The sequence below is a fragment of the Sebastes umbrosus genome, chromosome 19 (assembly GCF_015220745.1).
Source record: "Sebastes umbrosus isolate fSebUmb1 chromosome 19, fSebUmb1.pri, whole genome shotgun sequence".
In the NCBI taxonomy this organism is placed as follows: domain Eukaryota; kingdom Metazoa; phylum Chordata; class Actinopteri; order Perciformes; family Sebastidae; genus Sebastes; species Sebastes umbrosus.
This window is the reverse complement of record NC_051287.1, coordinates 24,765,898-24,793,148: the sequence shown is the minus strand read 5'-3', so window position 1 is coordinate 24,793,148 and position 27,251 is coordinate 24,765,898. Positions and strand designations below refer to the sequence as shown.

Here is a 27,251-nt window from a genome sequence, read left to right as displayed (position 1 = left end):
TGTTTACCACGCTGGATTTAACACGTGAGAGTGCAGGTCGTATCCATGTGGACCTTCCAACATTTTCTACTTTCTAGTTTTGGTTTGCTGCTGCTCGCTGCGGTTTGTTTGGTTGACGGATACGGAACGGATATGATCTCACGTTACTTTGACTCCGCAGAGACTCAAATGAAGCAAATATATCGATTCTGACATAAAAAATAGATTTCAAAATCATAAAAAACAAATATTGAAAAACTGATTGAAACCACCACAAGATAAAACATAGAGACCTGACAAGAAATATTATTTGTATTTTTTTTTTTATTTTGGCATTTCTTTGTTTTGCATTTATATTAAGCAAAGTGCATCTTATTTTCTTTTTCTCATCAACACATTGCACAATACATAAATAATGATGCATATAAAACGTCTTCATATTTACAATTAATAATATATTTATATATAACATAAAATACATTTTTCGCTTCTTATTTCATTTAATTAAATCTTAGTCATTTATTAAACAAAGTCCGTCAGAATTTTGTACTTTCTTCTTCTTCTTCTTCTTCTTCTTTTAAAACTTTTTTTTCTCTGTTTGAACCTCTGGAACAACAAAAAAAAAAGGAAAAGTGGGTGTAGTCTGTTTGTGAGGGGCGAGGAGGGTGAAGAAGAGGAAAGCTGCTGCTATCGGGTGTTGAAGATGACTTCCAACCAGCACGGGCAGCTACTGATGAACTGTCTCGTGTAGCACTGTCCCCAACCTTTCACAAAGCTTATCTGCACCGTGAAGCCCGTGCGAGGCTGCTGCGTGAACTCGTGGTCGTTCGGCCTCTGCAGGCTGCCGGCTTTGTCATAGTCAAAAGCTTTGATGGAGAAACCGGGGAACACCTTGTGCACCAGCAGCGTGCGCGAGTCCGGGTTGTCCAGTGTGGCCGACTTAATGAAGATGGGGTAGCAGCTGCGGTTGTAGACCCACACCCCGTCCGGCTCACGCGTCAGCTGGATGCCATAGCCAATCTTGGCCCGCACCATCTGCACCAGCTGGGACTTGTTGTCGGAGCAGAGCTGGCCCAGGCAGAAGCCGTTCCCCTGAGGTAGATCGTAGAAGATGTCCAGAGAGGGCTCCTGGACTGAGTAGAGGCGCCCGACACGTGTCTTCTCCTCCCAGTATGCCACCACGCACCAATGGGCCCTATCGCCAGACTCCTGCAATGCCAGGGAATCTGAAGGGAACACAGAGAAGAGGAGATGGTCAGTTAACATGATGACACTGAAACATTAGACAGTAAAATACAAAGATCAGAAAGAAAATGAGAAGAGAGGAGGGAAAGATGGGGCTACACCAAACATTGCTACTTCTGCACAACTTCTTCCTCATCCCTGTTTTGGGAACCAGCTTTAAGGCCCTGACACACCAAGAGTGTGGTGAGTAAGTGGTGGGTGAGAGCGGTGTGAAAATGGTCGGCAAACAGCCGCTTTGTTTCATGTACGTATCATAACAACGGCTTGTATATCCGCAGTCCTCGGTCTTCTGGTTTCTCTTTTTGAATGACGAATACAGACTACCGCCACCTGCTGGTGTGGAGAGTTATTTCATCTCCCGCATGCGCAGACTGCACGTGCTAACTGGCCGTCGGCTGTAGTCTTTGCGGTGTGTTCGAGTGCAATTGCAAAGGCGACGTGAGGCGACTCAACGGGTGGCCTTCGTCAGCGCTGGTTCTTTGATGTCGGCTTGGCGTGTCCCCAGCTTCAGTCAAGAGCCAAAACTAAACTCAATCCTCAAACTCATCCTCAATTTCTGCCACGCAGTAAAACCATGTTGGAATTCCTGGACTTCAGACAAGAGAAGCAACTCGGAGACATTGGCAGGCAAGTGTCCACACGCAGCACAATATTTGTCTAAGCATTAAATGCTTATCTTCTGTCTGGCTCGCTGTATTTTTGTAGCGGCGTGGCCAACAATGTAGTGACGTCAACTGTCTCTCTACACGGCAACATGCTTCACCCTGCTGGAGGACATTATAAACGCAATCTTTGAATTCATGTTGAAAGATACAACAAGACATGTGACTTTTCACATAAACACATAAACCGTTCCCCGTCCACGGCGGAGCACACAGCGTTTAGCTGGCGAGCAAGCCGGGCCGTTAACTCTCAAACCCTGGTGTCTGAATCGTTGACAAGCCAGGCCTCTCCAGTCTAAAGTTTCCCCTGAGCGTAAAAGAAGTGTAGCATTGGCCATGCTCCAGTTTCCAAACCCCCTCCTCCTCCTCCTCCTCCTCCTCCGCCCTCTCCCGTCTCCCTTTAGTGCGCCTCCTGCGCCGTCCCGCTCCCCCCCTCATATCTCTATTCCACAGAAATCTGGCTCCCAGCTACTCCCAGCTAGAAAAGTGGGAGCCAGTCAGGCGCGAGGGAAATAGAGGGAGACGGAGAGAGCGCGAGAGGAAAGAAAGAGGGGGCGGGGTGGGGAAGAGAAGGAATGCTTTTCACATATTTCGACTGTTACTTTTGCAACTTTGCTTCCTCTCTTGTGCTTTTAGGGTCGTCACCTAATTGCTGCGACTCCTATCAGCCGCTCGACAATCTCTTCCTCTCGTCTCACACACAAATACAGCCGCGATGAAAGACACATTCAAGGGTTAAGAAAAGCTGAAGGAGGGGAAATATATGTGAGGGAAAAAATTAACAGAGCCCCCTCTCAGAGCCATTTCAGTCGCCCCCGTCCTCCCCCCCTTCCTCGTTTCATCTGGCGGTGGCTGTGAATGTAACCGGTAATTTGGAAGGTCCCGTCTGAGACAAACTGCAACGTTAATGCGGCAGGATCTCTGCCGGGCCTGAGCGGACTCACCGCGGCCTGTCATTAGCCTTCATTAGACGCAGGGGGAAAAAAGGAAAGAAAAAGACAACACTGGGAGAAGATAGACAGAAACAGAGAGGAGGGGGGGGGAGAAAAACTGAAAGCATGCCTTCCATAAAACAAGAGGGGCTGTGTTCTTTGAAGTTGGTCAGAGCCGAGCCTCGGGGAGTTTATCGTAAATCCGTCCTCATGGGGTGCAGGGGGAAACTAAGTACCCGGCTATCTACCTTGGACTAAATGGAGGGAAAAAGGCATTTATCTTTGAGATAAGAGACAGAAAGTGTCTTTTGTGATGTCAGACAGAGTCTCCGATCTCGGGTCTGCTTTGCATGTACGTGCAGGAACAGCCCGGGTTGATAAGAAAAGTCCAAAGCATCCTTCTCCTTAACAGCTGACAGAGGGCCTGCTGGTGGAGCTCACCTGTGGGGCCCTGTGTGTGTGTGTGTGTGTGTGTGTTTCTGTGCGTGTGTGTTTCTGTGTGTGTTTGTTATTGCTGGGAGAGACAGGGCCTGGCGTCAGAGGTCATTAGAGCGGCTGCCTGTCTGAGCCTGTCATTGCAGCCTGAAAACACCCTGCTATTCAGGACTACACTAACTGCCCCGCTCCCCCTCCCTCTCCTCCTCTCAGAAACTCTGACTGGAAGCAAAGAGAGAACCACAGAGGAGAGAAAAGCGAGGGAAGGATGAAAGCAAAGGGGTTGAAGAGAGACGGAAAAACAACAGAGGAAAACATGAAGGGGTCAGCTAGTAAAGCAGCGGTGTAAGACGTATTCTTCTGCAATACCACAATGTAGAAATAAAACATTACAAGGCCTTTCTTGCCGAGAAGAGAGATTAAAAAAAGAACGGTTAAAGTCAATAATCCGCAGAGATATCCCCCCTCTAGAATGGATCAAGCCCCCAAAAACACTACACTTCCCACAATGCAACTCCATAACCTCTTTCGTTAGACCTTCTGTTATAGTTTCGAAGTCCAAACTGAGATAACCATGATGACATCAATATGACATAATTGCTCAGACTTCCTCCTGAGCCACAAATGTCATTATTCGACTGTTTTCACCGGCTGAGTAGTAGAAAGAAAGAGTTAAAAACTATGGCTGTCAAAGTTAACGTGATAATGACATGTTAATGCAAATTCGTTTGACGCTACTTATTTGTTTAACGCATTTCAGGTTGTGGCGGGCTCCGTTTTAAAGCTAGAAGGAAGATACTGGTGTCATGAAAACTAGAAAAACCTAATGACTCCAACGGTACCAACCATGTCAGGTTAAATAATGCTCCAAACTAAATTTTGGTGAGGAAAAACTATCATGGCCTCTGTCCTATTTCCCTCTGAGATGTAGTGGAGTAGAAGTATAAAATAGCACAGCAGTGGTTAGATAAGAGACCGTCTGAAAGCTAATTTGAGAGACGGACAAATGACACCTAAAATAAATATTAGTCCAGTTCAAACTGTGACTTTACAGGTAAACAAAACCACACTTTGTTTTTTTTTTCCTGTTCAGTCTATCAGCAGAGAGAACGCCAGACAGACAGACTCCTCCATCTGTGGGGCGCAGCCTTGTGAAGAATATGTTCACAGCTTGTCATGACAGCAGATGAGCTTACACCTCATGAGTAATGCTGCTGAAGACAGAACCCCACACATACTGTATATAAACACACACACACACTAATGTGAGTGGCCCCGTATCCACACACCTTGTTCCAAGCGCAAGGCTCATTTAACTGAATTTGAATTTTTAACACATTTGCCGGTCGTGCTCCTCGCGTTACGCTCCGACACGATTTCAGGTGCTTCTCGCATAGGTGTGTGTGTCAGACGGTGTCGTCAGAGTCGTCTGTCCTTGGCGTGTTTCCGTCTGCTCCGGGCCCCCCGAGCGTTCGCGGAGCTCGTCTGTACATCTGTCTGCACTGTCTCTGGACGTCTGCCTATCGGAGCATTAGTCCGTCTATCTGTCTGCCGCCCCCACCTGCTCGTCTGCTCTGCGGCCTTTCAGCCTGTGTGTGTCTCGGGCTTCTCCTCGCCGGAGATAAGCGGGGCTAGCTGGCAGCCTGAGGCCATCTGTCACCCCCCAGCCCTTTCTGCTCCGCTCCAGTCTGCTGCCAGTCTGTCCCAGTCTGGTTTGTCCCATGGGGCCCACACATAAACCCCCATCCAAATAAAAGACTTTCCCTGCTGCTGCCGCACTATGACGCAGGAGCTCAAATGTAGCTGAGAGATGGAGCAGATTGGTGTGCGCCATGTGATCACGGATGATAAAAATGATAACAGGCCTTGTTAAAAGCAATTTTTTTTGTAAGAAAAAGCAGCTGGTGAGGTCTAATGTGGATGTTGGCCATTAGCACCACTGTGCAAACAAAAACAGCATATTGCTTCCATGTTTTCTAGGTATTTAATGGATGATCAGCTTATGGTCTGCGAGGTAGGAGGAGGGGAGAGGGGGGGTGAATATCTGTGATTAAATAAACCCCCCGTGCAATGCAAAATATTTAAACCACAGCACACAGCAAATAGACACACACTGCTAGCTCCCCTGTGGATTTTAATGGTCCAAGGTCTTAAAGAGTGGACGCCATGCTAGCTGAGACAACTGGTTGAGGGGAGGAGGGACGGCTGAGAGGACGGGGGGGGGGGGGCGACGACAGACTGGGTGCTTCTCTCAGGGCCAGTCTGGAAAGGTTAATCATTACCTCCGTCTGACTCCACACACACACACACACACACACACACACACAAACACACACACACACACACAGCAGGTCACTACTATACTTAGGAGTCAACACGCCTACACCCTCATGCACACACACACAATGTTCAACCTTCACTCCTGGACACAACACTATCAACATGGGTAAATAGTGAGGAGGCTCCTGAGAACGAGTCTCGTATCGATCCCTCAGAGCCCTATATATATGTGTGTGTGTGTGTGTGTGTGTTTGAGTGTGTGTGTGTGTTCGCCTCAGACATGTAATGACCCTGTCGTCATCAGACACACACTCACAGCGGCTGAGGAGAGGAATCGGGAAGACATGAAGGAAACAGCTCCGGGGGGAAGGAAGGACTCTTCATGGTGCCTTATTTTCTAAGTCAACACCCTCTCTCGAGCCGGGGAAAGTCTATTCCAAAGGTCAAGGGTCACCCTGGAGGCATTCCTTTTGTTCTCCCTGCCACGCCGTATATGTTCAGCCCTGAGTGTGTGCCTCTAATGAAAGCATTTCTCTCTCTCTGTGTTCACCAGAACATTATGGTCTCGCTGATTTTTTCGAGTTACTACAAGTAAATATAGTAGTAGTAGTATAGTAAGAGTCCTCAACGGCGGGCTTGTTGCCTGTTGATCATTCTACTTCTTACTCAATGACAGACGAGCCCTTCGGAAAAAGAAAGGTCAGGTCCGTTCTGTGCGGTGGAGACAGAGGAGTGGCCTTGTCTCACATCCATACACTACAGCTTTGTAGGTTTAAGCCATCGGCTGCACGCGGTCTAATTTTTTTTTTTGTACTGTTGAAAGATAGATGAGTCAATCTGCTCTTAGAATGATTGTGGTTGGTTACTGGTCGTTGCACAAGAGCATGAAACCTGTAACCAAAATGTCATTAAATCAGGCTAAATCATGTTGTTTATCAGCTTGACTGCACTGTAGTACTCCTCAGTAGGGGTATCATTTAAAACATTAAGATGCCAGAGATACTGATACCAATAGAGTACTTCATTCTTGTGTGTGATTCACTGGCTAGCTTATCGGCACCGCACTGCACAGCGCTCATACAACGGTTACCGCTGATAACACCGGCCCCCGACCCACGGCAGCAGGGCCATGTTATCGTGGAACCGTAATCGAAGAACAATAATATATTGCCAAGAAGTGAAAGTCAATCGTTCGTTCCATTGTAACATCAGCGCCCAGCAACAAAGCTACGCTTCCGCCATTTTGGATTGAAAGCGAAACTACTGGACACCAGTAAAACGTCCGGCCTACAAAGTGCCGTGCAAAAGAAAAAAAAAGTTATTTCTATTCTATTGTCATATTCTACCAAAATTGCCTGTGTTGAACAATAAAATATTATAAATACAATAAGCGTTTTCGATCCGTGGCTGTCAAAAAAATATACTCTTTGCCCCGTAATGCCCCCAAAATGACGAAAAAAATGAGGCATTGTTCAGCCCCAGCAGGTAGACAAGTAGAGGCAGAGAGATGGTAGTAGCTGACAGAGGAAGTGCCTCTTTAGGGTGGTTACGTAAGAAGATGTAAAGTCCCCCCACACCCCCCCCCACTTCAGGAAACCTAAATAAGCCCTGATGGCAGGAAAACCACACAGGGGAGTGGCACAGTTTCGCTATCTACAAATCTGACTCCTCGCAGAAACACAGATAGAGAGAATGAGTTGCAGACACGCCATCTCTAACATGAACCATCCGGCCACGGCCCGGGAGAAGATAAGGAAGAAGAAAATGTTTTCCTAAAGCCTCCGTCTACGGTATAATTTTCTCTGAGTGGAAGTTCCTGCTATAATTACATGATGCACATGATCTTGATACTGCTCGGGCACGGCGTTTATCTCAGTTTGAGATCAAATATAGGATGGATTCATAATTAATTGGGGCAGCATCTTCCATTTGGATTATCATAAAACTACAGCATGGTACATTTAAAAAAAAAAAAAAAAACATTTTATCACCCTTTAACATCTCTTTCCTGCGGAGTTATTATTCCAACACTTCATCACGCTGACCCTAACACACACACAACCATCCCCTGCAGCCCAGCTTTCCCAGGGTGACAGGACAAATAAACACTAGCTAGTTGGGACACGCGGTGCCAGGCAGGCTGCGATGATGTCATCAGCTCACTTTTGCAAACAAGTCAGAGAGGATCACTTGCTACGGACAGATGGACAGACAAGCCCAACAATCGCCCACATTGTTGTGGAGCTAAAACACCGTGGGAACTAAATAACAGACACGGAGAGGGGAGACGACCAGCGGAACCAGTTATGTGTGCACTCTGAGCTTTTGTTGTGTTGTTATTAGGGCTGTCAATCGATTAAAGTATTTAATCACATGATTGTCCATGATTAATCATGAGAAATCGCACATTTTTTATCTTTTCAAACTGTGCTCAGTGTGCTGACTTGACTATGACTTGCCCCAAACTGTATGTGATTATCATAAAGTGGGCATGTCTGTAAAGGGGAGACTCGTGGGTACCCATAGAACCCATTTACATTCACATATCTTGAGGTCAGAGGGCAAAGGGACCCCTTTGAAAATGGCCATGACAGTTTTTCATCGCCAAAATGTAGCGTAAGTTTGCAGCGTTATTTAGCCTCCTTCCCAACAAGCTAGTATGACAACATGGGTACATGACGCGGTGCCAATGGATCACTTATGTTTTCTAGTTTAATACGATGCCAGTATCTTCACTCTTGCTTTAAAACTGAGCCCACTACAACCCCTGAAAGACCGATTGCATTAATGCGTTAAAGAAATTAGTGGCGTTAAAGCGATTTTGCGTTAATGAGTTATTAATGCGTTAACTTTGACAGCCCTAGCTGTTATTAAAATGTATGCAACTCTGTGTGTGTGGGGTCTGTGATAGAGATGTGGCTACTGAGATAAAGACCTCCAGTCCAGACCTTCAGAGACAAACTGACTACATGAATGAGCAGGCGGGAGGGTGTGTGTCACACTAGAAATCTGACACACACACACACACACACACACACACACACACAGGTTTACAGGAATGTGTCTCCACTTATTTCCATTTCCGTCTTCATCCCGCTAAAGGGGACGTTCTCCCTCCCTTCCTCCTTTATCCTCCTTCACACACTCAGTCTCTCTTTCATATCTTCGTACATTGAGGTAATGTCAAAATCCACTTCCACAGAGTGACTGCGAAACCAAAACAATGTTCATCTGGTTCTGGGCTTCCCTCCAGCTCTGGCTCGGAGCCACATCTGCATAGCCCACCTTTCAATACACCGGCTGATGCTAAAGGTGGGCTAACTGTAAATGATGCTACGCTAAGAAACAACACAGGATCTCATCGGAGAAAATCTTCAGCACCAAAACAAGCTAGGCACACTCTTTTTTTCCCCTCTCTCTCTCTCTCTCTCTCTCTCTCTCTCTCAACCTCTCTCCATCCTCCGCGTGCTGTTTTTTCGATTTGTGCAGCATAATGACACAGGGTGGGGAAGAGAGGACGGCCAAAACCAAAATTAAGTCCCTTGCCAAGAGGCGGCTTGGCTGCCGCGCAAGGAGAGGAAGTGGGGAGTAATGAGAGATCCTGGCCCCGGCTCGGAGCGGCCCGGCTCTGCTCCGCTCAACTCGCTGGCTGAACACACGGCCTCCAAATTACAGAGAACAGAGCAGAGCTGCCGGCCATCTCTCCCTCCACCCAAAGCCGCCATCTTCTCTCCCTACTTCACTCCTTCCTCTTACGGTTGGAGAAAAAACATTCAACCAAAGCAGAAACTGTTCTATGGAGTTCATTTTCTCTTATTGAGGACCTACGCTTATTTTCAGGTTCATATTTGTATTTTGGGTTTCTACTCGAACATGTTAACATGCTTTAATGTTCAAAAAACACTTTATTTTTCTCATATTCTGCTGCACCACCTCAGCTCCGCTCTAACTTGCTTTGTTTGGGGACATGTTACTTGGTGACATCACCACGTTACAGAAGGAAATGCGGGACTTCAAGCGAGGCGTTTCAGGCAGTTCGGGAGCGGTGTTTCTGAGTAACTCCCTTTGGCGTGGACTTTGGGCTTTGTAACTTTACAGACCTTTTACATGCACTAAAAACTTTACAAAGAAAGGGAAAATCACAAAAGCATAATAGGTCCTCTTTAAACTCGTTTCCATAGCAACTCTACCAGGCTACATATACATTTCTATCTTTCTAGAAACATTTTTTTCTGTTTTACTGCCTCCTTCTTTCTGGTTGGTGCACTCCAGTGTTTGTTTTCTGTCAAGAAGAGGCCTCGGCTGCCTCCCTGTCCGCTCCCCTTTTCCTCAAAGACATGAGGTCATATCCTGCGCAGCCCTTTCCTCTTTCTGCTAACCCAAACAAGGCAGGAATGCCGAGAGAGAGAGAGAGAGAGAGGAGGGAGACTGAGGGCGCTCTGTCTCTGACTTGATTGCTGGAAATTAGCCTCCCGTAAAGATTGTGTCTTAGCATTGGTGATGTATAACATAAAGCTCACTTCCTATAAAAAAAACTTGCACCAAAAATGGGCCGTTTCTTCTGTATGACAGCGGCAGAACTAGTTTTGATTTAATGAGCCGAGGTGCCAGGACTAAATTTAATCTCTGTCAGAGCCCCTGATGAAGGTTATACCTCCAGCCGATTCACCGGATGACTAATTGACTGACTGAAGCGCTGCTGGCCGACTGTCTGTCGAGCGAGGTGACTGGCTGCTGGTGGTATAAGAATACAACTGGGGCCTAAATTTAACCTGCAGTGGGAGGAAGCGCCTGTGTGACAGTCGGCCGTGCGCCAGGGCTCGCACCAGGTCATTCTATCTGCCCCGTCTGTGTGTATGTGTGAAAACGCGCCGGTGTGTGTGCGTACATGTCACCGCAGCCCGACTGGATCCTCTTACACACAGACACTCCGGGTCAGTCCCCGATGGCACCATCAGGCACGCCACCGACACACATACACACACACACCGATGCTACACAGCCAATACGAGCTGGGCACAAACACACGTCTATAACTCGCCTTTAAAGAAGATGAAATGTACACACTACAGCCGGGATGCTCATGAGTACTTCTTTAGACTATTGCTGAACCTGAATACCATTTTTTGGGCTCTGAAGCTTCGGTGACAAATATTCAAAGGTATTCGAAGCTTCGCAATGCAGCCCTACTTTGGACCAACTGAAATGTGTCCATATCACTGATTATAAAATACCATCAATCAGATTCATAATCCAGATTACTTCATCTTTAATCAGATTGTGCCAGACTCCATTCAAATATTGTATTGCAAAGTTCTTGATCGGCTGCTTGTGATAAGACAACTTTTAACACGCGAGAACATTTGGATTCTCCGTCTTAATTGGTCAAAGTATTGTTTCCGTATGTGGTACCAAAACTCAGACACCGTAGCGTCACTAGCATAGAAACATTTTAAAATGATACCCAGCCGTCGAGCACACACATCCACACAGGGGTATTTCCTATAAGACAATTTGTTCCAGACCTCTTTGACAAGATGGACGTCTGGGTGTACGTGGGTGCCACTAGAGCTGCTCGCAAACGATCTCGTCTCTAACAAGTTTAAATATTACTTAACACTCCACAGATTCATAACCAACAATCCAGCGCCCTCTTAACCCCGACCCGGTCTCCCATTTCTAAATCTCCCTCTTGATCTCTCTCCTCAGTTCCTGGGCGAACCTAAACCTCAGAGCTAAGCCCTCACGCCAGCTCAAACCACGATCAGCACCCTGACTCCCAGCTCCAGGCCTCCAGCCATCGACGCCCTCCCCTCCCCCCACCACCCTCCTCTTCCCTCCTCTCTTCCCTCCTCTCTGCTCTGTTCCAGGCTGATGACGTGAGCCAGCGAGAAGAGCTTTGGAGCTGGTAGCCTGGCAGGCAGCCTAGTTTGCATTTGCGCTTGTCGCTGTCGCAGCTCACTTAACTCCTTCCAGCCTGGACGCTCTTGGCTTTTTTCAAGATGGATAAACAGGGAGAATAAAAAAAAAGGAAAGACGGGAGAGGAGGATGTTATCTCTAACCTCATCAGCTCTGTCTGAACTAGGTTTTGTAGATGAACGAGGGTCTTTTTGGGGTATTTTTTATGAAGTATAACTGCTAAATGTCTTACTTTTTCTACTACAATGCAAAAAAGTAACAGAACAACTCCTTCAAATCTTTGCCACCCTCCTTCCATCGTCTCCCTTCCTTCTTCCTCTCTGTAAATACGTCTGGAGAAGAACATAAAAAGGGCAGAGTGAGTGAATTAGAAGGTCAGCAGCGGGCCTCTGGGAGAGCCATGTTTCTTTTGTCAGGGCCCCAGAGGGAGGGAGCGAAGGAGGGAAGCAGGGAGGGAGGGAGTACGAGGGGAGGAGGAATGGACTGGAGCAGCCTTTTTTTTTTCTTGGCCTGCCAGGGAAATCATGAGGGCAGAGAGCTTCAGCCATCCCGCCCCAGCCTTTTCTACCTCTACTGCTTTTACTGAGGAGGCCCATTCACTGGAGCGCTCGCTGCCATGTCATCCTCGCCAGGAAGGAAAACAGGAGAGGTGGAGGAGGAGGACGGTACGCCTCGATGAGGGAGGGAAGGAGGGAGCATGGGGGCGCCTGTTAAGACTCCACTTCTAGGGTTTCATAGTTTGAACTGGGTCTGAAATGTGTCTTTAGTTAATGCACACTTTGATGTCCATCTGAAGGTGTGGAGGACAGGAGAAGAGAGATATTTTACTTCCTCTGTTCTTGTAAGCACTGCTCCAATCTCTTCCCCCATCTAGGGACACACAGACACATGCAGGCAGTCAAGCTAACCCCCCTAGCACCAAACAAAGGAGGGGGGGGTGGAATGGGCAGCGAACACCAACTGACATAAAACAGGCTTTAAAGGCCCGGTAATGAGAACCATCTGAGGCAAAAGGAAAGCAGAGAACAGCAGAGCAATCTCCCTCCCTCTCTCTCTCTCTCTCTCTCTCTCTCTCTCTGTCCTGAACACCATCTTATTCTGTAGCCTGCGGACAGGGCGCCGGGCGAGGAAGGCAACGCTGCCAAAGGGGATTATGGGAGAAAAGCTGAGGAAGCCCGAAACACGTCCTGCATGAGAGACGGAAGAAAGAAAGGCGCCTGTGTCCCGCTCTTATCCACACACAGAGAGCCCGGAGGAGAGTCCACAAAGACATCCCCTGTACGCACAAACACACCCAAACAAACATGTCAGTCGGAGGAGCCTCTTTTCGCTGCTATTTTCTCCCCACAATGCCGCACGCACGGAGCATATTCTTCTCCAAACAACAATTCGGCATGTTTGTCTTCCATTACAACATAACACGGAGAGGAAGAGGAGAAGAAGAGGAGCGTTGTTCAAAGAGCCAGGAGGGAGGGAATGGATGTGAATGTGGGAGAAATACACCACCCTCCTTTTTTTTTATTACAGAGGGGAAGCAAAGGGCCCCCCCACAATCACTGCTTCATCATCACAAGCATTGAGGGGAGATGTGTGTTGAGAGGTATGCACAGGAGACGGAAAAGAAAACAGAGGAGGAAAATAACTTTCATAAAGAGAGGGACGGTAGAAAAAGATGAGAGTATTTACCTGAAAGCCCCACAGGGGCTGAGTATGTCGTTCCCCCAGTATCACTGGATGAAGGTCCAGAGTCTGGAGAATCTACCGGAGAGAGAAACACTTTGAATTAGCACTGTGTGTGTTCCTGTGTGTGTGTGTGTGTGTGTGTGTGTGTGTGTGAGGGGAGAAGGCAAAGCAGCAGCTGTGAGATCGTCAATCACTCGGGTGAAATCAATGCCTAATGAAGACGCTGACGACGAAGCTCACACTCTCACACACACTGGGAAGACTTGCAGAGGAGAGTTTCTTACACCCTCGATAATCCCCCATAATCCACTGCTTCAGGAGGAACGTAAGAGCCGCATCTCTGCGTAGACAAGCTGCTGATCTGGAAGGAGCTGTATTGGTTTCTGCTAATGACCGAGGCGAGGGTTCGGGGCTGGAGATCCCTGCTCAATAATCAAGTGTGCTCTTCTGGGTCTCCTCTTTTTTAATAGAGATCCAAACTGGTTGTCTGATGTCTTAATACGATTCCCGTTCCGGCTTTTAACACAACAACCGCAAAGGTGTATCAGAAATGTTTCTACATCAAGTTCGCGGCTGCCTCGGCAGACGGATCTCAGAGAGAGGCCTTGAAAGCCGCTCGCCGTGAATGCACGCCGCATCTAGCAGGCAGACAAGAAAAGAAAAAAACGACTCATTCTCTCTCTCTACCCTCTCTTTGCATCTGAATGCTTAACTCCCACTAAGACTTGTAATGTAGACTAGTTCCAACATGACACCTGAATGGAGGCTTTAACAAAAAACTGTTGTGTGTGTGTTGAGCGGAGCAGCACGCCGCTGGGAGCGGGCTAGCTCTGCTGCAGAGCTGCTGCTGCTGCTGCTGGTAGCTCGGTATTCGCTAATGATACATTCCTCTCGCTGCACGTCAACGCTGCGCTACACGTTCTATCCATTGAGCCACAGTGTGTGGTGGTGATCGCCCGCCTCCACTCCATTGCAAGCCATGCACGCTACTGTTGTATTAAAGTGCGTTGCTAAAAAAGGAGGGCTGTCAATCTATTAAAATACTTAATCGCGAGTAATCGTACATTGTTTATCTGTTCAAAATGTACCTTAAAAGGCAGATTTGTCAAGTATTTAATACTCTTATTAACATGGGAGTGGGCAAATATGCTTGCGTCATACAAATGTCTGTATATATTTATTATTGGAAATCATTTAACAACACTGAAGAATGACAAATATTGTCCAGAAACCCTCACAGGTACTGCATTTGGCATAAAACAATATGCCCAACAACAGCTGTCAGTGTGTCAGTGTGCTGCATGTGATTATCATAAAGTGGGCATGTGTGTGAAGGGGAGACTCGTGGGTACCCATACAACCCATTTTCATTCACATATCTTGAGGTCAGAGGTCAAAAGACCCCTTTGAAAATGGCCACGCCAGTTTTTCCGCGCCAAAATGTAGTGTACGTTTGGAGCGTTATTTAGCCTCCTTCCCGACAAGCCAGTATGACATGGTTGGTACCGATGGATTTCTTAGGTTTTCTAGTTTCATATGATACCAGTATCTCCACTCTAGCTTTAAAACTGAGCCCGCTACAACCTAAAAATGTGCGTTAACGCGTTATTATCATGTTAACTTTAACAGCCCTATAAGAAAACTATTTAATTGAAGTTGCTCTAATCTAAGGTGTTTTGCAACAACTACAAAGGATGCAAACTGAAGAAATATGGCAAGTAGGGGTTCAGTATGCATTTAATCCACAAATGGCGAGAAGGAGGAGGAGGATTTCTGTCGAACACTTCCACTCTCCAGCTAACAGAGCGTCTCATTGGCCTTCTGTTTGAGCTGCAGTAGCTAAGAAGTAATAAAGAAACGGCGACCAGAGCCCTCATCCCACCACCCTGACACCCTTCCCTGTTCAGACGCGGCCCGTGCTGCTTGTGGTCACCGTAACGAGATGGCCCAAGCCTGCCTCGCTTTCATTGGCCAGCCAGCACCCTTTTGCCCCGGTCTCCCGGGCAACAGTTCACAGCTGACCACAGGGCTGATGGGGGCATCGGAGAGAAAGCGCTAAACAGTGTGTGATTTATATTCCCCAGAGCTGAGACTAGGTAGCGTTTTTTAACGTTTAACTCGGCTGCTTTCACAGCGCTGCTGCTGGAGCGGACGGACACATATTACCCCACTTCCTGCTCACTGGAATCATAAAACCATTATCATAAAATCCATCCGCTCTTCCGCTTCATGCAGATTTCTTTTCTTTTTTTTTTTACTGCCTTCTAAAAGTTATCAATGCAGATTTTCTGAATGTCATGATGATTTAACACAGCCTAATATAAAGCAAATACAGAGAGGAGGATAGTAATAGCCTCCAATAATGAGAAGGGACTGATGATTGACAGCTCCCCGAGGCCACTGGGGAAAAACCCCCCGTCTTTCTGCATGATAAGCTCATCTTTGTGTGTGTGTGTGTGTGTGTGTGTGTTTCTGTACCCTCCAGCCTGCTCCATTGTCCTATTAATATATGTTGTCTTTCACCCTCTTTCACCAATACAGACAGACAGACAGACCGACAGACAGACAGAGTCTCCTTTGATTAACCACAACTGCAGCTGCACTGACTGAATGAGGAAATAGCATGACAGGTGATCCAGAGTACTTTTTCCACTTAAATACTGACAAAAATATGGCTTTAAAGAAACTTTTTTTTAAAGTATAAAAGCTCTACTAAGTTGGGAATCAACCTGATGATATTTCCCTCGCCTCGTTCTGCAAAATTTAATTCCCACACAGTCAAAGCAATTCAAGTTTCTGCAGTTTTGCTCTGAGAGGGGAAACCGGGTGGTAACACGGGTTGTATAATCATTTCCTTTGTCTGCATCCAGCTTGCATTTCCTATTTACCTCCTCGTTTCCTTTCATCGCTGGAAAGTTTCCAACATCTCATCAGGAGGAAGAGGATGATCATTTTCGATTAATTCTGCTTGTATTTTATAAGGTTTTGTAAATGCTTTTCAGGTACAACAATATCGCGAAAGCCTGGTAAATAAAGACAGAGAGAGAGAGAAGGGGGGGGGGGGGGGGGGGGACTGCTTTGAAGAACCACAGCTGCAGCTGCAATGACTTCCTATTGTTTCCACTCACTGAAAGCCACTTTCTCCTTCTCCTGACTAACTGGCTGGCCGACCGGCTGGTCAGCTGAGCGCTCATTGTTCAACTCTGAGCTTTTCCTGCACTGACAGACGGAGGTAAACGAGCAAAGAAGCAGGAAAAACTGTGACACGGAGAGCATCATCTCCTTCACTTCTTCACTGGTCTTGCACTATTCTGGTTATAGCCTGAAATCTAACACACTTCAAAAAACGACTTAACAGGCGATGACATAACCCGATGCCATTTTCCGGCACTGGGGGAGTAAGATGACAACCACAGCAGCGTGTGGAGTCTGGCACATGGGGGGGGGGGAGAAAACTATTAAGCAAGATCAAAGCTTGTTAAGAGGAGAGGGGAAAAAACAGTGAAAACAAAACACATCCAGACAGAGATGTGGGACGGTGACACACAACCTGATGATTAATTCAGCTGATAAAGGCACCGGAGACGTTACTGTCTGTGTCGCCATTCACAACACACCAATACAACCCCCCCCCAGAAGACACACACACTACGCCCCTGGTGACATGCCAGTCAGTCTATAGCTGGTATCTCAACTTTGTGCTGCTCTGCCCTGGCTGCCAGCCATGCTAGAACTGCCCAGCCAGACAGCCAGCCAGCCAGCCAGGCGTGCCACTCCACTGCTATCATAAATCACAACATAACATGGAGCTGTTTCCTACACACACACACACACACACACACACACACACACAGCAGGGGAAGTGAGTATGTAATGTAAAACAACTACGAGATGGCCTTTAAGGTGTGTGTGTGTGTGTGTGTGTGTGTTTTGCAGGAAATCAAATAATAATAATGTGTGTGTGCGTGCAGCAGCTCACCTGGTGGTTTAAGATAGTCCATGGGATAGCGCGAATATGGAGGAGGAGGAGACTCTGCATGGAAAAAAAGAAGCAGAGCATGAGCAAAAAAAAACACAAGGGAGAGATCTACAGTTTATGATAAGAGTTGTCATTCTGGTGGGAAAAAGGTTTTGTGTCTGTCAGCTCAGCTTGGAGAGGAGAGGAGAGGAGAGGAGAACAGAGGAGAGGAGAAGAGAGGAGAGGAGAAGAGAGGAGAAGAGAGGAGAGCAGAGCAGAGGCAGTGAGGCCGGCTGGCCGGGCGGCTATTGCCTTTCATTGGCAGGCAGATAAACAGGGGGCCGCCTGGCGCCAGGAGGGCCACTATCAGCGTCTAGGACAAACTGAGATACGGGCCTCTTTTGGCCCGGGACGCCAAGCAAGCACACACATACACACACACATACACACACACACACAGGCCCTGGAAACTTCACCGTGGAAAGAGCGTAAAGCTCTGGATGAGTCGCTTTTTGCACTTTGGAAATGCCAATTGTGAAATGTTGAAATACCAGATGGGTTGTTTGTTTAAAAAGAAAAGGAATATCCTGATTGACCGAATAATAAACAGCTCTAAAACACATGTTAAAGTCAGGATGCAGCCTAATTAAGAAATCCACATTATGTAGCATTTAAAAGATAAATGATCATCATAATAATAATTGGATGGGGAAAAGAAGATAATGTGATGCGCAATTTGATGGCACCATATTGAATAAGAGGACCTCTTGGCACGGTCCAGTTTGACCTTATGGAAAGTCAAGACAACAGTGCCAAGAGAGATGATGTCATCTGAATTAGGCTAATTATCCCCTTTAAGAGTCTGCTAATTCTCTGACACAATGACACAATGGTGTCTCAATCTGTCCTAAGCCCCCCATGCACCAGAGAATAATAAAAACACATTTTCACAACTTTTTTGTTATTATTGGAGGTTATATTATAATGAATATCCATTCTCACCGAGTTCACACAGTCTGCTCATGTGGTGCGGGTTGCAGCAGACGAGCTCCGGGTTGGTTTTCCCGTAGGATTCACAGCAAGACAGCCTCTTGAGCTCCGAGGAATGCCTGAGGTCCGGCCACCGGAACACCTTGTAGAGCAGCATGGGCAGAGAGTAAGACTGTTGACCCACCAAGGCGTCCAGTCTGCCGGGCAGGAGCAAGCAGGGGCTCCGGGCGCCCCCCTTGGACTCCACCGCCTGCAGAAGCACCTCTAATTGTTTTTCTTTGACCTTCTTCAGTATGTTGTGGGTCAACGCCTTCAGTTCCGCCTCGGACCCGGCGCTGGACTTGGCCACCTTCGTGGTTTTGCCCATGCAGCAGCCCCCGGAGCCATGCGACCCTCTATCCGCCTCCCCGTCGCCCTCCGCGGGCGCACGGCTCCTCCAGAGTCGCCGGACGAGCCCCGATCGTTTGGTCCTAAACATGCGGGACGAAAAGAGGGTTCCCCGGCTAAAAAACGAGCATGGTGTCCGCAAATCATGAAGATTCCGGGGTCCGAATCCAGGCAGTGACGAGCAGCCTGAAGAGAAACACAGAAGACGGTGGAGAAACTGGGATCCGGAGGAGAAGCAGAGGAGATCTGGAGCATCCGCCAGTCTCTGTCGCCTTCTGCCGCACACTGGAGCACCGGAGAGATCACCGGAGAGATCACCGGAGAGCAGCAGCCGAGGATCCCGGGACAGTCAGCTCTTCCTCCGAGGAGAAACAACCATCACCTCCTCCAGGCGGTTAACACCAGCCTATAGAGATGAATCTAGCAGTATAATACAGCTCTGCTCAAACACGGAGGCATGAATGTGCTTCACTTTAAAAACACTCTGCGATCCGATTCTCTCAGCATCAAAATAATGTCAGAACATCTTTCTGTTTGTGCGCATTGGCTGTGGATTGAAATGAGACAAACTGGGGCCTAATTGAGCCCAAACGGTGTCACAATTATCCCATGAAAAACCGACCGTGTCTTCAAGAGCATTAATCCACAAAATCCTTGATCCGACTGCGCAGAGTAGAGGAGAGTAGAGGAGAGGAGAGGAGAGGAGAGGAGTCTCTCCAGCGGGCTTCTTCTTCTTTTATCCGTTATCGTCTAAATATGCGTCTGGTCTGCAGAGGATGTGGTCTGCTGAGAGCCGGGGATCAGATCCAGGTCTGGTTCCCTCTCAGCCGGGTTGAAAGCTCTGGGAGAAAAGCTATAGAGAGTCCCTCGGGTTGGTGATCCGTCCTCGCACCGACGAGCCTCGGAGACGAATCCTTTAAAAAGATTCAATAATCCAAAAGCTCGTATCTCACACGAAGTTTCTGTGTCTGTAGAAGCAAGAAAAGCGAGCCGTCGACGTGCTGTGTAGGTTGGTCAGCAGCAGGCTCTCTCTCTGTGTCTGTAAACGAGGCGGATGGTTTTGGTTGTGGGTGCCCTTGCTCTCTCCGTCTCCGTCTCCAGTCTCTCTAGTCTCAGTCTCTCCAGTGCGCATTGACGCGCCCGGTCACGTGTGTGTCTAGACACCCTGTCGCTTAAAAGAAATGTGATTGTGTTGCGCAAACAACAGATCAAGTAGAGCCCACAGCGCACACACACACACACACACACACACACACACATTCATATACACACACACACACACACAATAAAATAGGAGCAGGAAAGTGAACATTTTCCCAGAAGAAGAAGTTGACAAATTGAGAATATACGAGGAAGAGGTTGGGACACTAAAGCAGTTAGGAGGACACAAGTCATTTCTGTTAGACTTCTACATATTTTGGTAACATAAGAAGGCCCCTCAATTTATTAAAGCTTATTCTTCTTAAAGATTTGTAGCTTTTGGACATTTTAGTGCTATTAATGTGTTGTTTTATTATATTCATAGAGCCTATTAAAGAAGGCATGTATGCTGAAAGTGTGTATTAATGGAGCTGGAATCAATACAGTTTTAATATGGACGACAATACTCTGTATAATCCCATAATAACACATTTTATCAGCTATCAAGATAGTTTTATCTGTTTTTCAATGTGGGTTTTTCCCCCCTGATTTTCGCTTCTCAGGCATTTCTGGCGCCACCATTAAGCACTATAGCTGTCCAGGCAGTATAGTTGGAGCTTGTTCAGGTTTTAAGAATTTGGGGTCTTTTACTACAAGAGAAGGGGGCCATGAGAGAGTGGTTGTGCCTGCGAGGCTCTACTTAGGGCTTAATAACACAGCTCTGGATGGTGATTCGCTGCTGCCGCCCTCTGGACGGTGATTCCTTCAGATGGGACAAACACAAGAGTCCTTTGAGTTTTTTGTCTGTGAGAACAATCAACACAAACAGTTTCCACCCTTCTTTATTTATCCAGTGAAACGGTCCATCAGCTGAGAGGATCAGTTTCCCCCCATCATGATCAGACAGCAGATCTGTAACAGGACACTTTATTTACTGTCTTTATCACATGGATCCATATTTATTATGACAGGCGCCGTGGTTTGATTTGATCAATTGACGGTGTTATGTGAAGTGTGAGAGACAAAGACATACACTAACAAACAGTGTGGCAGTTTAGTTTTTATATGCATGCATAAAACTATCAAAACAAATGGCTATGGTTTGACAAATGGCTACACTAGAGCTGCAACGATTAATCGATTAGTTGACAACTATTAAATTAATCGTCAACTATTTCGATAATCAATTAATCGGTTTGAGTTTGTTTTTGGCTAAATTTTGTTTAATTACTTTTTATTTTTACTCAGTATCATTCTTTGTCATGTATTATGATAAATGTATTTTTGTATTTGTGTATATGTATTTATGTGTATATATATGTGTATGTATATGTATGTGTGTATGTGTATATGAAACTATTTTTCTGTCGGTAAGGCAATACACTCTTCTGTGAACTATAAAATGTGTAATATATGAGAGATTGTTTATTACAATTGTATAATTATAATTCTTATACTTTGTATGACCTCTCATGTGGAGATTTGTGTTTTACAAGTTCTAGTTGTTAAAAGCACAATAAAAACAGTGTTGAAAAAAAAGAAGAAGAAATATTTTATTTATCCTAGGGGGGAAATTGTGACTTTACAGTTGCTCTTAGCCTATATATATATATAATCATAAAGTAATGTAAGAAAATAGAAATAAAGCAGTAAGTAACATGTAGGCTAAATAATGCAACACTATACTATAACACGATATATTTACAGAAATATAAGTAAATAATACAAATGAGAAATAAGGAATTATATACAAATATGTGCTTTTAATACATACAATATATAACAGTACAAATAAGTAAATAAAAAAATGCTGAGAAGTGGGATAAGTGTGTTAAATATAAATGCAATTATAGCATAAATACGAATTGTACAGTTGAGTTAGGCCTACACTTATTAACAATGATGATACTGAATTGTATGAACCACAAACACACCAGACTCCGTTGAGATAATCTCATTTAAAACACCAGATGAGACCTCCAACATCTCAGACATTATTACTTCACACTGAGCTGCATTAGCATGAATGCCTCTTTTTTCTGACGTGCATGCGTGCGTGTGTCTCCTCGTAGCCTAATTGTGTTCCCTAGACAGACAGACAGACAGACAGTAGTCCGGGAAGCAGTATGTTAATGTGTCACTGAGTCGCTGCAGGGCAGAGGGGGGGGGATCATAATGATGAGATGAGATGTGTGTGTGTGTGGGTGTGTGCGTGTGTGTGTGTGAGTGTGTGTATGCATGTGTGTGTGTGTGTGTGTGTGTGTCATTGTCCCATGCAGGATCCCCCACTGGCGCCGCGTAAAGAGCGCAACAGCAAAGCGCAAACGGTTCAGAGGACTGCGCTGCTTCTTTAAGGCAGTCTGGAAGCAATCAGTCAGTCAGGGGAAAAGGTCTGTCACAGGGTTTGTGGAAGTGGCTGCTGCAGACACACATTGTCCCCTCCCCTCTCTCTCTCTCTCTTTCTCTCTACATCTCCCTGCCCTTCCTGTTGTGTGTGTGTGTGTGTGTGTGTGTGTGTGTGTGACTGTTCTCCAGACTCCAGGAAGTAGCCAATTTTATCTAACCGTTTTCCATTTCAGTCTGGCTGGAAGAGTCTGTCTGCTTTCTGGCCTGAATAAAAAAAAAAGGTGCAGGACGGAGTTTTATTTAACATGTTTTAGCCACAACACTTTACTTATTTCAAACCCTAATCTAGTTTCTTAAACAATGGGTCCCTTTGGGTTTAGGGCTGGGCAATAATTCAATATGATAATTTATCGTCTTTCAATGGAATCATGATGGAAGCATATATCGAGATATCATGATGCACAATTACGTTGTCTAAATTGATAATAAACACATACTAACTCAAATTTTCGATCAAGCTCAAAATCAACACAAAATGAAAGTTCCTCGTAGTAACTGTGACTATATACAATGTAATGTGTCCGTGTGATACCAATGTAATGTGACTTACATAAGTAACTTTGAACAGACAAAGCGTATCTAAGTATAACCCCGGTATAACCCAACAGGAAATAGGAAAGGGGAAAGTTGACCGAGGTTCGGCCGGGTTCCAAGCTTGCTCAACTGCTATTGGAGCACAGAGCGAAAAGGGGCGGGATTTAGGATTGGTCAATTTGAACTGTAATATTAATGGAACTTCTAATTGTGCACATTAATAAAACCATGATGCAGGATGACAGAAGTGTTGTTCTGTGCAGAGCCGTTCTCCCCTACTAATAATTTACAACAGTCCCTTAAAGCTAGACCATATCATGTCACACTGTTTATATCACAATATCTTTAATATCTCTAGTTGTAGTAGGACATTATGGGCAATGTTGCAAATCAATGAGCAGCACTACTTCATGGACTAATGGTTTAATCGGCTTTTTATATGATTTCTGCATCAATTTGATGAAGTACCTCGACTTAAAATGGGCATTCCTGTCTAATTGTAATATGTGTTACTGGGATTTTTTCCCCATTAAATAAATAATCTCACAAGGTTTGATATGTGAGATGATCAACTTTCTATGAATTTGATTATTTTGAGTGAAAAATTGAATTTTGGGCACTGCATAAAATGTTGAATGGTCCCAGCTATAGTGTACCATGAAGCCCACTGAGCTGACTCAGAAGAGGGTAGTAAAACAGCCTTATAGCGGCAGAAGGATGATTAATATTCTAGATAGCAGTCCTGGCCTTTACTATAATTTATTGACACAGTCACTGCCTCCAGACAAGGGGTCATGCATATGCAATTAAAGGGGCTTATTCTGTCTGAACCACAGTGCTCAGAATAGGCTGAAGATGGCACACAAAGAGCTCGTCATGGCTAAGATAAGAACAATAAGAATAAGTTTAATTAAAAAGATAGAGGAGATTGTTTTTTTTTTTCACCACTTGCACATCTGATATCATGTCAGGAAAGCGCAAAAACACCTACATTGGCAAATGTCACTGCATAATTAAAATATAAAAAAGCCAGAAGCTGAATGTGTTTAATTTTTATTGTGTTGAAAAAAGTCTACCGATGTCTCAGCGGTGGTTCCATCATAATGAAAGAGAAAGGGGATGGTGTGATGTCCAAGAACCCAGAATTACAATATTAGTTGTACATTTACACTCTTTTTAGCTGACCTTTCAGTGAATGGTTAGAGGTCAAAGGTCACATTTTTCTCTGCTCTATCTGTTTAAAAGGAAGTTAATGAGTTTTATTTCTAAGTCAGAAAATGTCATCTTATTGAACAGTTTCCCCCCTGAAATAATGAGCTGCCTCTAACAGAAAAGCTCATCTCCGGAGTCCACAAAGTGAAACATTACGTTGTCAAGTGAACAGAAAACATTGGTCAATGATATTACACCTCAGGGTGCAGGCAGAGATAGATAGCTACAAATCACAGACATTATCTCAACAGCAGGGGAGGGTGTCAAAAGAAAAGCAGAAGGGTAAAAAGATTTCTTTCATCATCGATTAATCGTTTGGTCTATAAAGTGTCCGAAAATAGCCTAAGGGGATGTCATCAAATTCCTTTTTTTTGTGAGATGAACACTCCAAGACCCCAATATGTTATTTTTATTATCATACAAGACAATAAAAAAAGAAAATCTTCGCAATTGAGAAGCTGGAAATAAGGAATGTTTGGTTACTTTTTCTGGCGAGGAAAAACTGCCATGGCCATTTTCAAAGGGGTCCCTTGACCTCTGACCTCAAGATATGTGAATGCAAATGGGTTCTATGGGTACCCACGAGTCTCCCCTTTACAGACATGCCCACTTTATGATAATCACATGCAGTTTGGGGCAAGTCATAGTCAAGTCAGCACACTGACACACTGACAGCTGTTGTTGCCTGTTGGGCTGCAGTTTGCCTTGTTATGATTTGAGCATATTTTTTATGCTAAATGCAGTACCTGTGAGGGTTTCTGGATAATATCTGTCATTGTTTTGTGTTGTTAATTGATTTCCAATAATAAATATATACATACATTTGCATAAAGCAGCATATTTCCCCACTCCCATGTTGATAAGAGTATTAAATACGTGACTAATCTCCCTTTAAGGTACAGTTTTGAACAGATAAAAAATGTGCGATTAATTTGTGATTAATCGTGATTAACTATGGACAATCATGAAATTCAATATTTGAATCGATTGACAATTATTATTGTTTATTGACTGACATAACCTTGTAGCTTAGGTTGTACAGATTTTAGAGATATGAAGCATTTGACGATACTCCAAGAAATGACATCACAATAAGCAAAAATACCAATGTAGGCACTGAAGGACCATTTCTATTGCAGAGTTCAAAGGGTTAAACAAAACAGCAGTAACATGTAGCATGAAAATTAAATATATTGTAGTACCCCTATAATATAAAAACCTGGAGGAAAATAAAACATATTTAGATTATAGCAGATATTGCAATTGAAAGATTTTGATTAGTCTTTTAGATTCTTTCAGTATCATTTTTTATTTATCAGTTTTGATCATTTCAAAATGTATTGTATTTAAAAAACTAACTAAACCGAATAAGTCAATAATAAAATAATAAACACATATAAACCTTCCAGTTCAAAACTTCCGTTTCATACAACAACAGCTCAGTTAGGTGAGAGATGGAAACTGGAACAGAAACACATCGCCGCCTGCAGACAGCAGTCAATCAATAGAAAGAAACACCGTAATACAATATTAATCACTTTCAATCGATCCAAACTTTTCAAATGGATCAAACTCAGACTGATGCATTGTGATGCATCAATGCTTTTTTTACACCCCTACATACCCTATCATACATTTATGTACTTGTTAAAAATTAATATGTAGCAAACCATCGCAAGCAATTATAAAGTGCATTGAAGTGGCTGGCTAAGAGAGACATGAGTATAAGCTTTGCTGCTATACACTAAAATGTATTTTATTCATGTCTCCTTCTCTGCAAGAACATTTCTTTACCTCTTGTTTGTATATGTGGTTTTCTCTAATTTGACGGGGTTTGTTAAAACATCTTTTCAATGTGGGATTCATGTCTATGTCTAACTTTTTACCCAGTGAAGGACTCGGTATAGAACAGGTCATTTTACATTCAATTACTTTAGTCTGTTTTTTTGTTCAGGGATTCAATTTGTGACATTTTATGAAAGTAGCTGGAGGCCTCAGTGACCCAGTTCTCTTTATAGGCCATTAATGTGAAACAATTTTGAAAAGATCTGCATACGTGTCTACATATAAGAATGCCGAGGCCGATGGAATGAGATATCTCAGACTGAATGTTGAGATTGATTTTAAATGTGGTCTGGATGTTCATGGATTCCATTAAGAATTATATCTGTGTATTTGGTCACCTCTTAAATATTCCCCAGGCTTCACCATCATGCCAAAATATGTACTTGTACACAAGAAACATCAAAATGTACTTGGTAGATTGCCATGAAATGTAACAAGCACATTCATGCTCCCCAGGGGATGAACCTTTTCCAATTTCGATTCCCCTCTTTATCTCCCTCTGGCAAAAATGTCAACTTTGTAAAAAAGACACAGTATAGCTCCATTACTGTTCAAGCTTTACAAATAAAAACAGTTTTTTTAACATGTTGTTGGTTCAGTTTTTGGGAATAGGCTACTTGTGGGGCTTTTGTATTTTCACCATGTTACATTCAGGGTTTTAAACCTTTGAGCTAGATGCTAACATCAGCATGCTAACATGCTCACAATGACAATGTTAACATGCTCATATGTAACAGGTAGAATGTTAACCATGTTCTCTATCTTAGCTTAGTCTCAAAGTCAATGTTTTTTTTTGATGGGTTTGTAGTTCGATGCCAGAAATAAATTCTGTGGTTAAAACAAATGTAAGAGATTTTAACGTTTTGTTCTACAACATAATATTTTTCAAGAAATATCCCACTTGTGAAATTTGAAGCTTTTACGTGTCTTAAAAAAGGCGGTTGCGAACAAGTGGCTAAATGAGACTACCAAACATCATCACGCCGAACACTAGTCCGCCTTCAGCTTAGTGGGGGTGACGTTAAAGTCATACAACCATGGTGTAGTTCGTTTATAACCTAACGTTAGCTTTTTATTTCGGGCAATTGAATTTATGCTTCAAAAACCATAAAAGTGGTGTTCATTCGTGATTCGTGAAAAGTATCACAAACGTTTGTTTGCCACAGAGCTTATTTTCTGCAGTAATCCAAAATCCAATGCAAAAATCCCATTGGCTTTTTTTTGAGGGAACCAGGCAATGCTAACTTCCTGGTTGGCCTGCAACCAGGAAGTCAACCTAATGATGGCGCTAAGAAAAGCATAGGATATCTCTTCTGGGAACCATGAATGTCCGTACAAAAAATAGTTTCATAGTTAATAATGCCAATCCATCCAGTAGATGATGATTTCACAAGATAAGTGAAAACTCTGACCTGCTGGTGGTGCTACATGTAAAGTCAGGGGGTCACCAAAGCCAGTAGGATTCATGCTCTGTGGACAATGAACAAAATGTAATGTCAATCTATCCAATAGTTGTTGAGATATTTCAGTTAGTCACTTTAAGCAGCTTCATGTAAAAAGGTCAACGACTGGTGACATAGAAAGTATTTGAGCAAAGTAACTCAACAACTAAAAAATAGAAAATAGTATAAAATATAAAAAAT

The 27,251-nt window shown here is 44.5% G+C and overlaps 1 protein-coding gene across 1 annotated transcript; it reads right to left on the bottom strand.

Moving 5' to 3' along the window:
- Nucleotides 1-294: 294 nt before the first annotated feature.
- On the bottom strand, nt 295-19,635 carry smad7 (SMAD family member 7). Its single transcript, XM_037752884.1, has 4 exons — nt 18,097-19,635; nt 17,116-17,169; nt 13,140-13,211; nt 295-1,205 (listed from the first exon to the last, which is right to left on the bottom strand). The coding sequence occupies exons 1-4, from the start codon at nt 18,560-18,562 to the stop codon at nt 667-669; spliced, it is 1,131 nt and encodes a 376-aa protein (XP_037608812.1). The 5' UTR covers nt 18,563-19,635; the 3' UTR covers nt 295-666.
- Nucleotides 19,636-27,251: the final 7,616 nt, after the last annotated feature.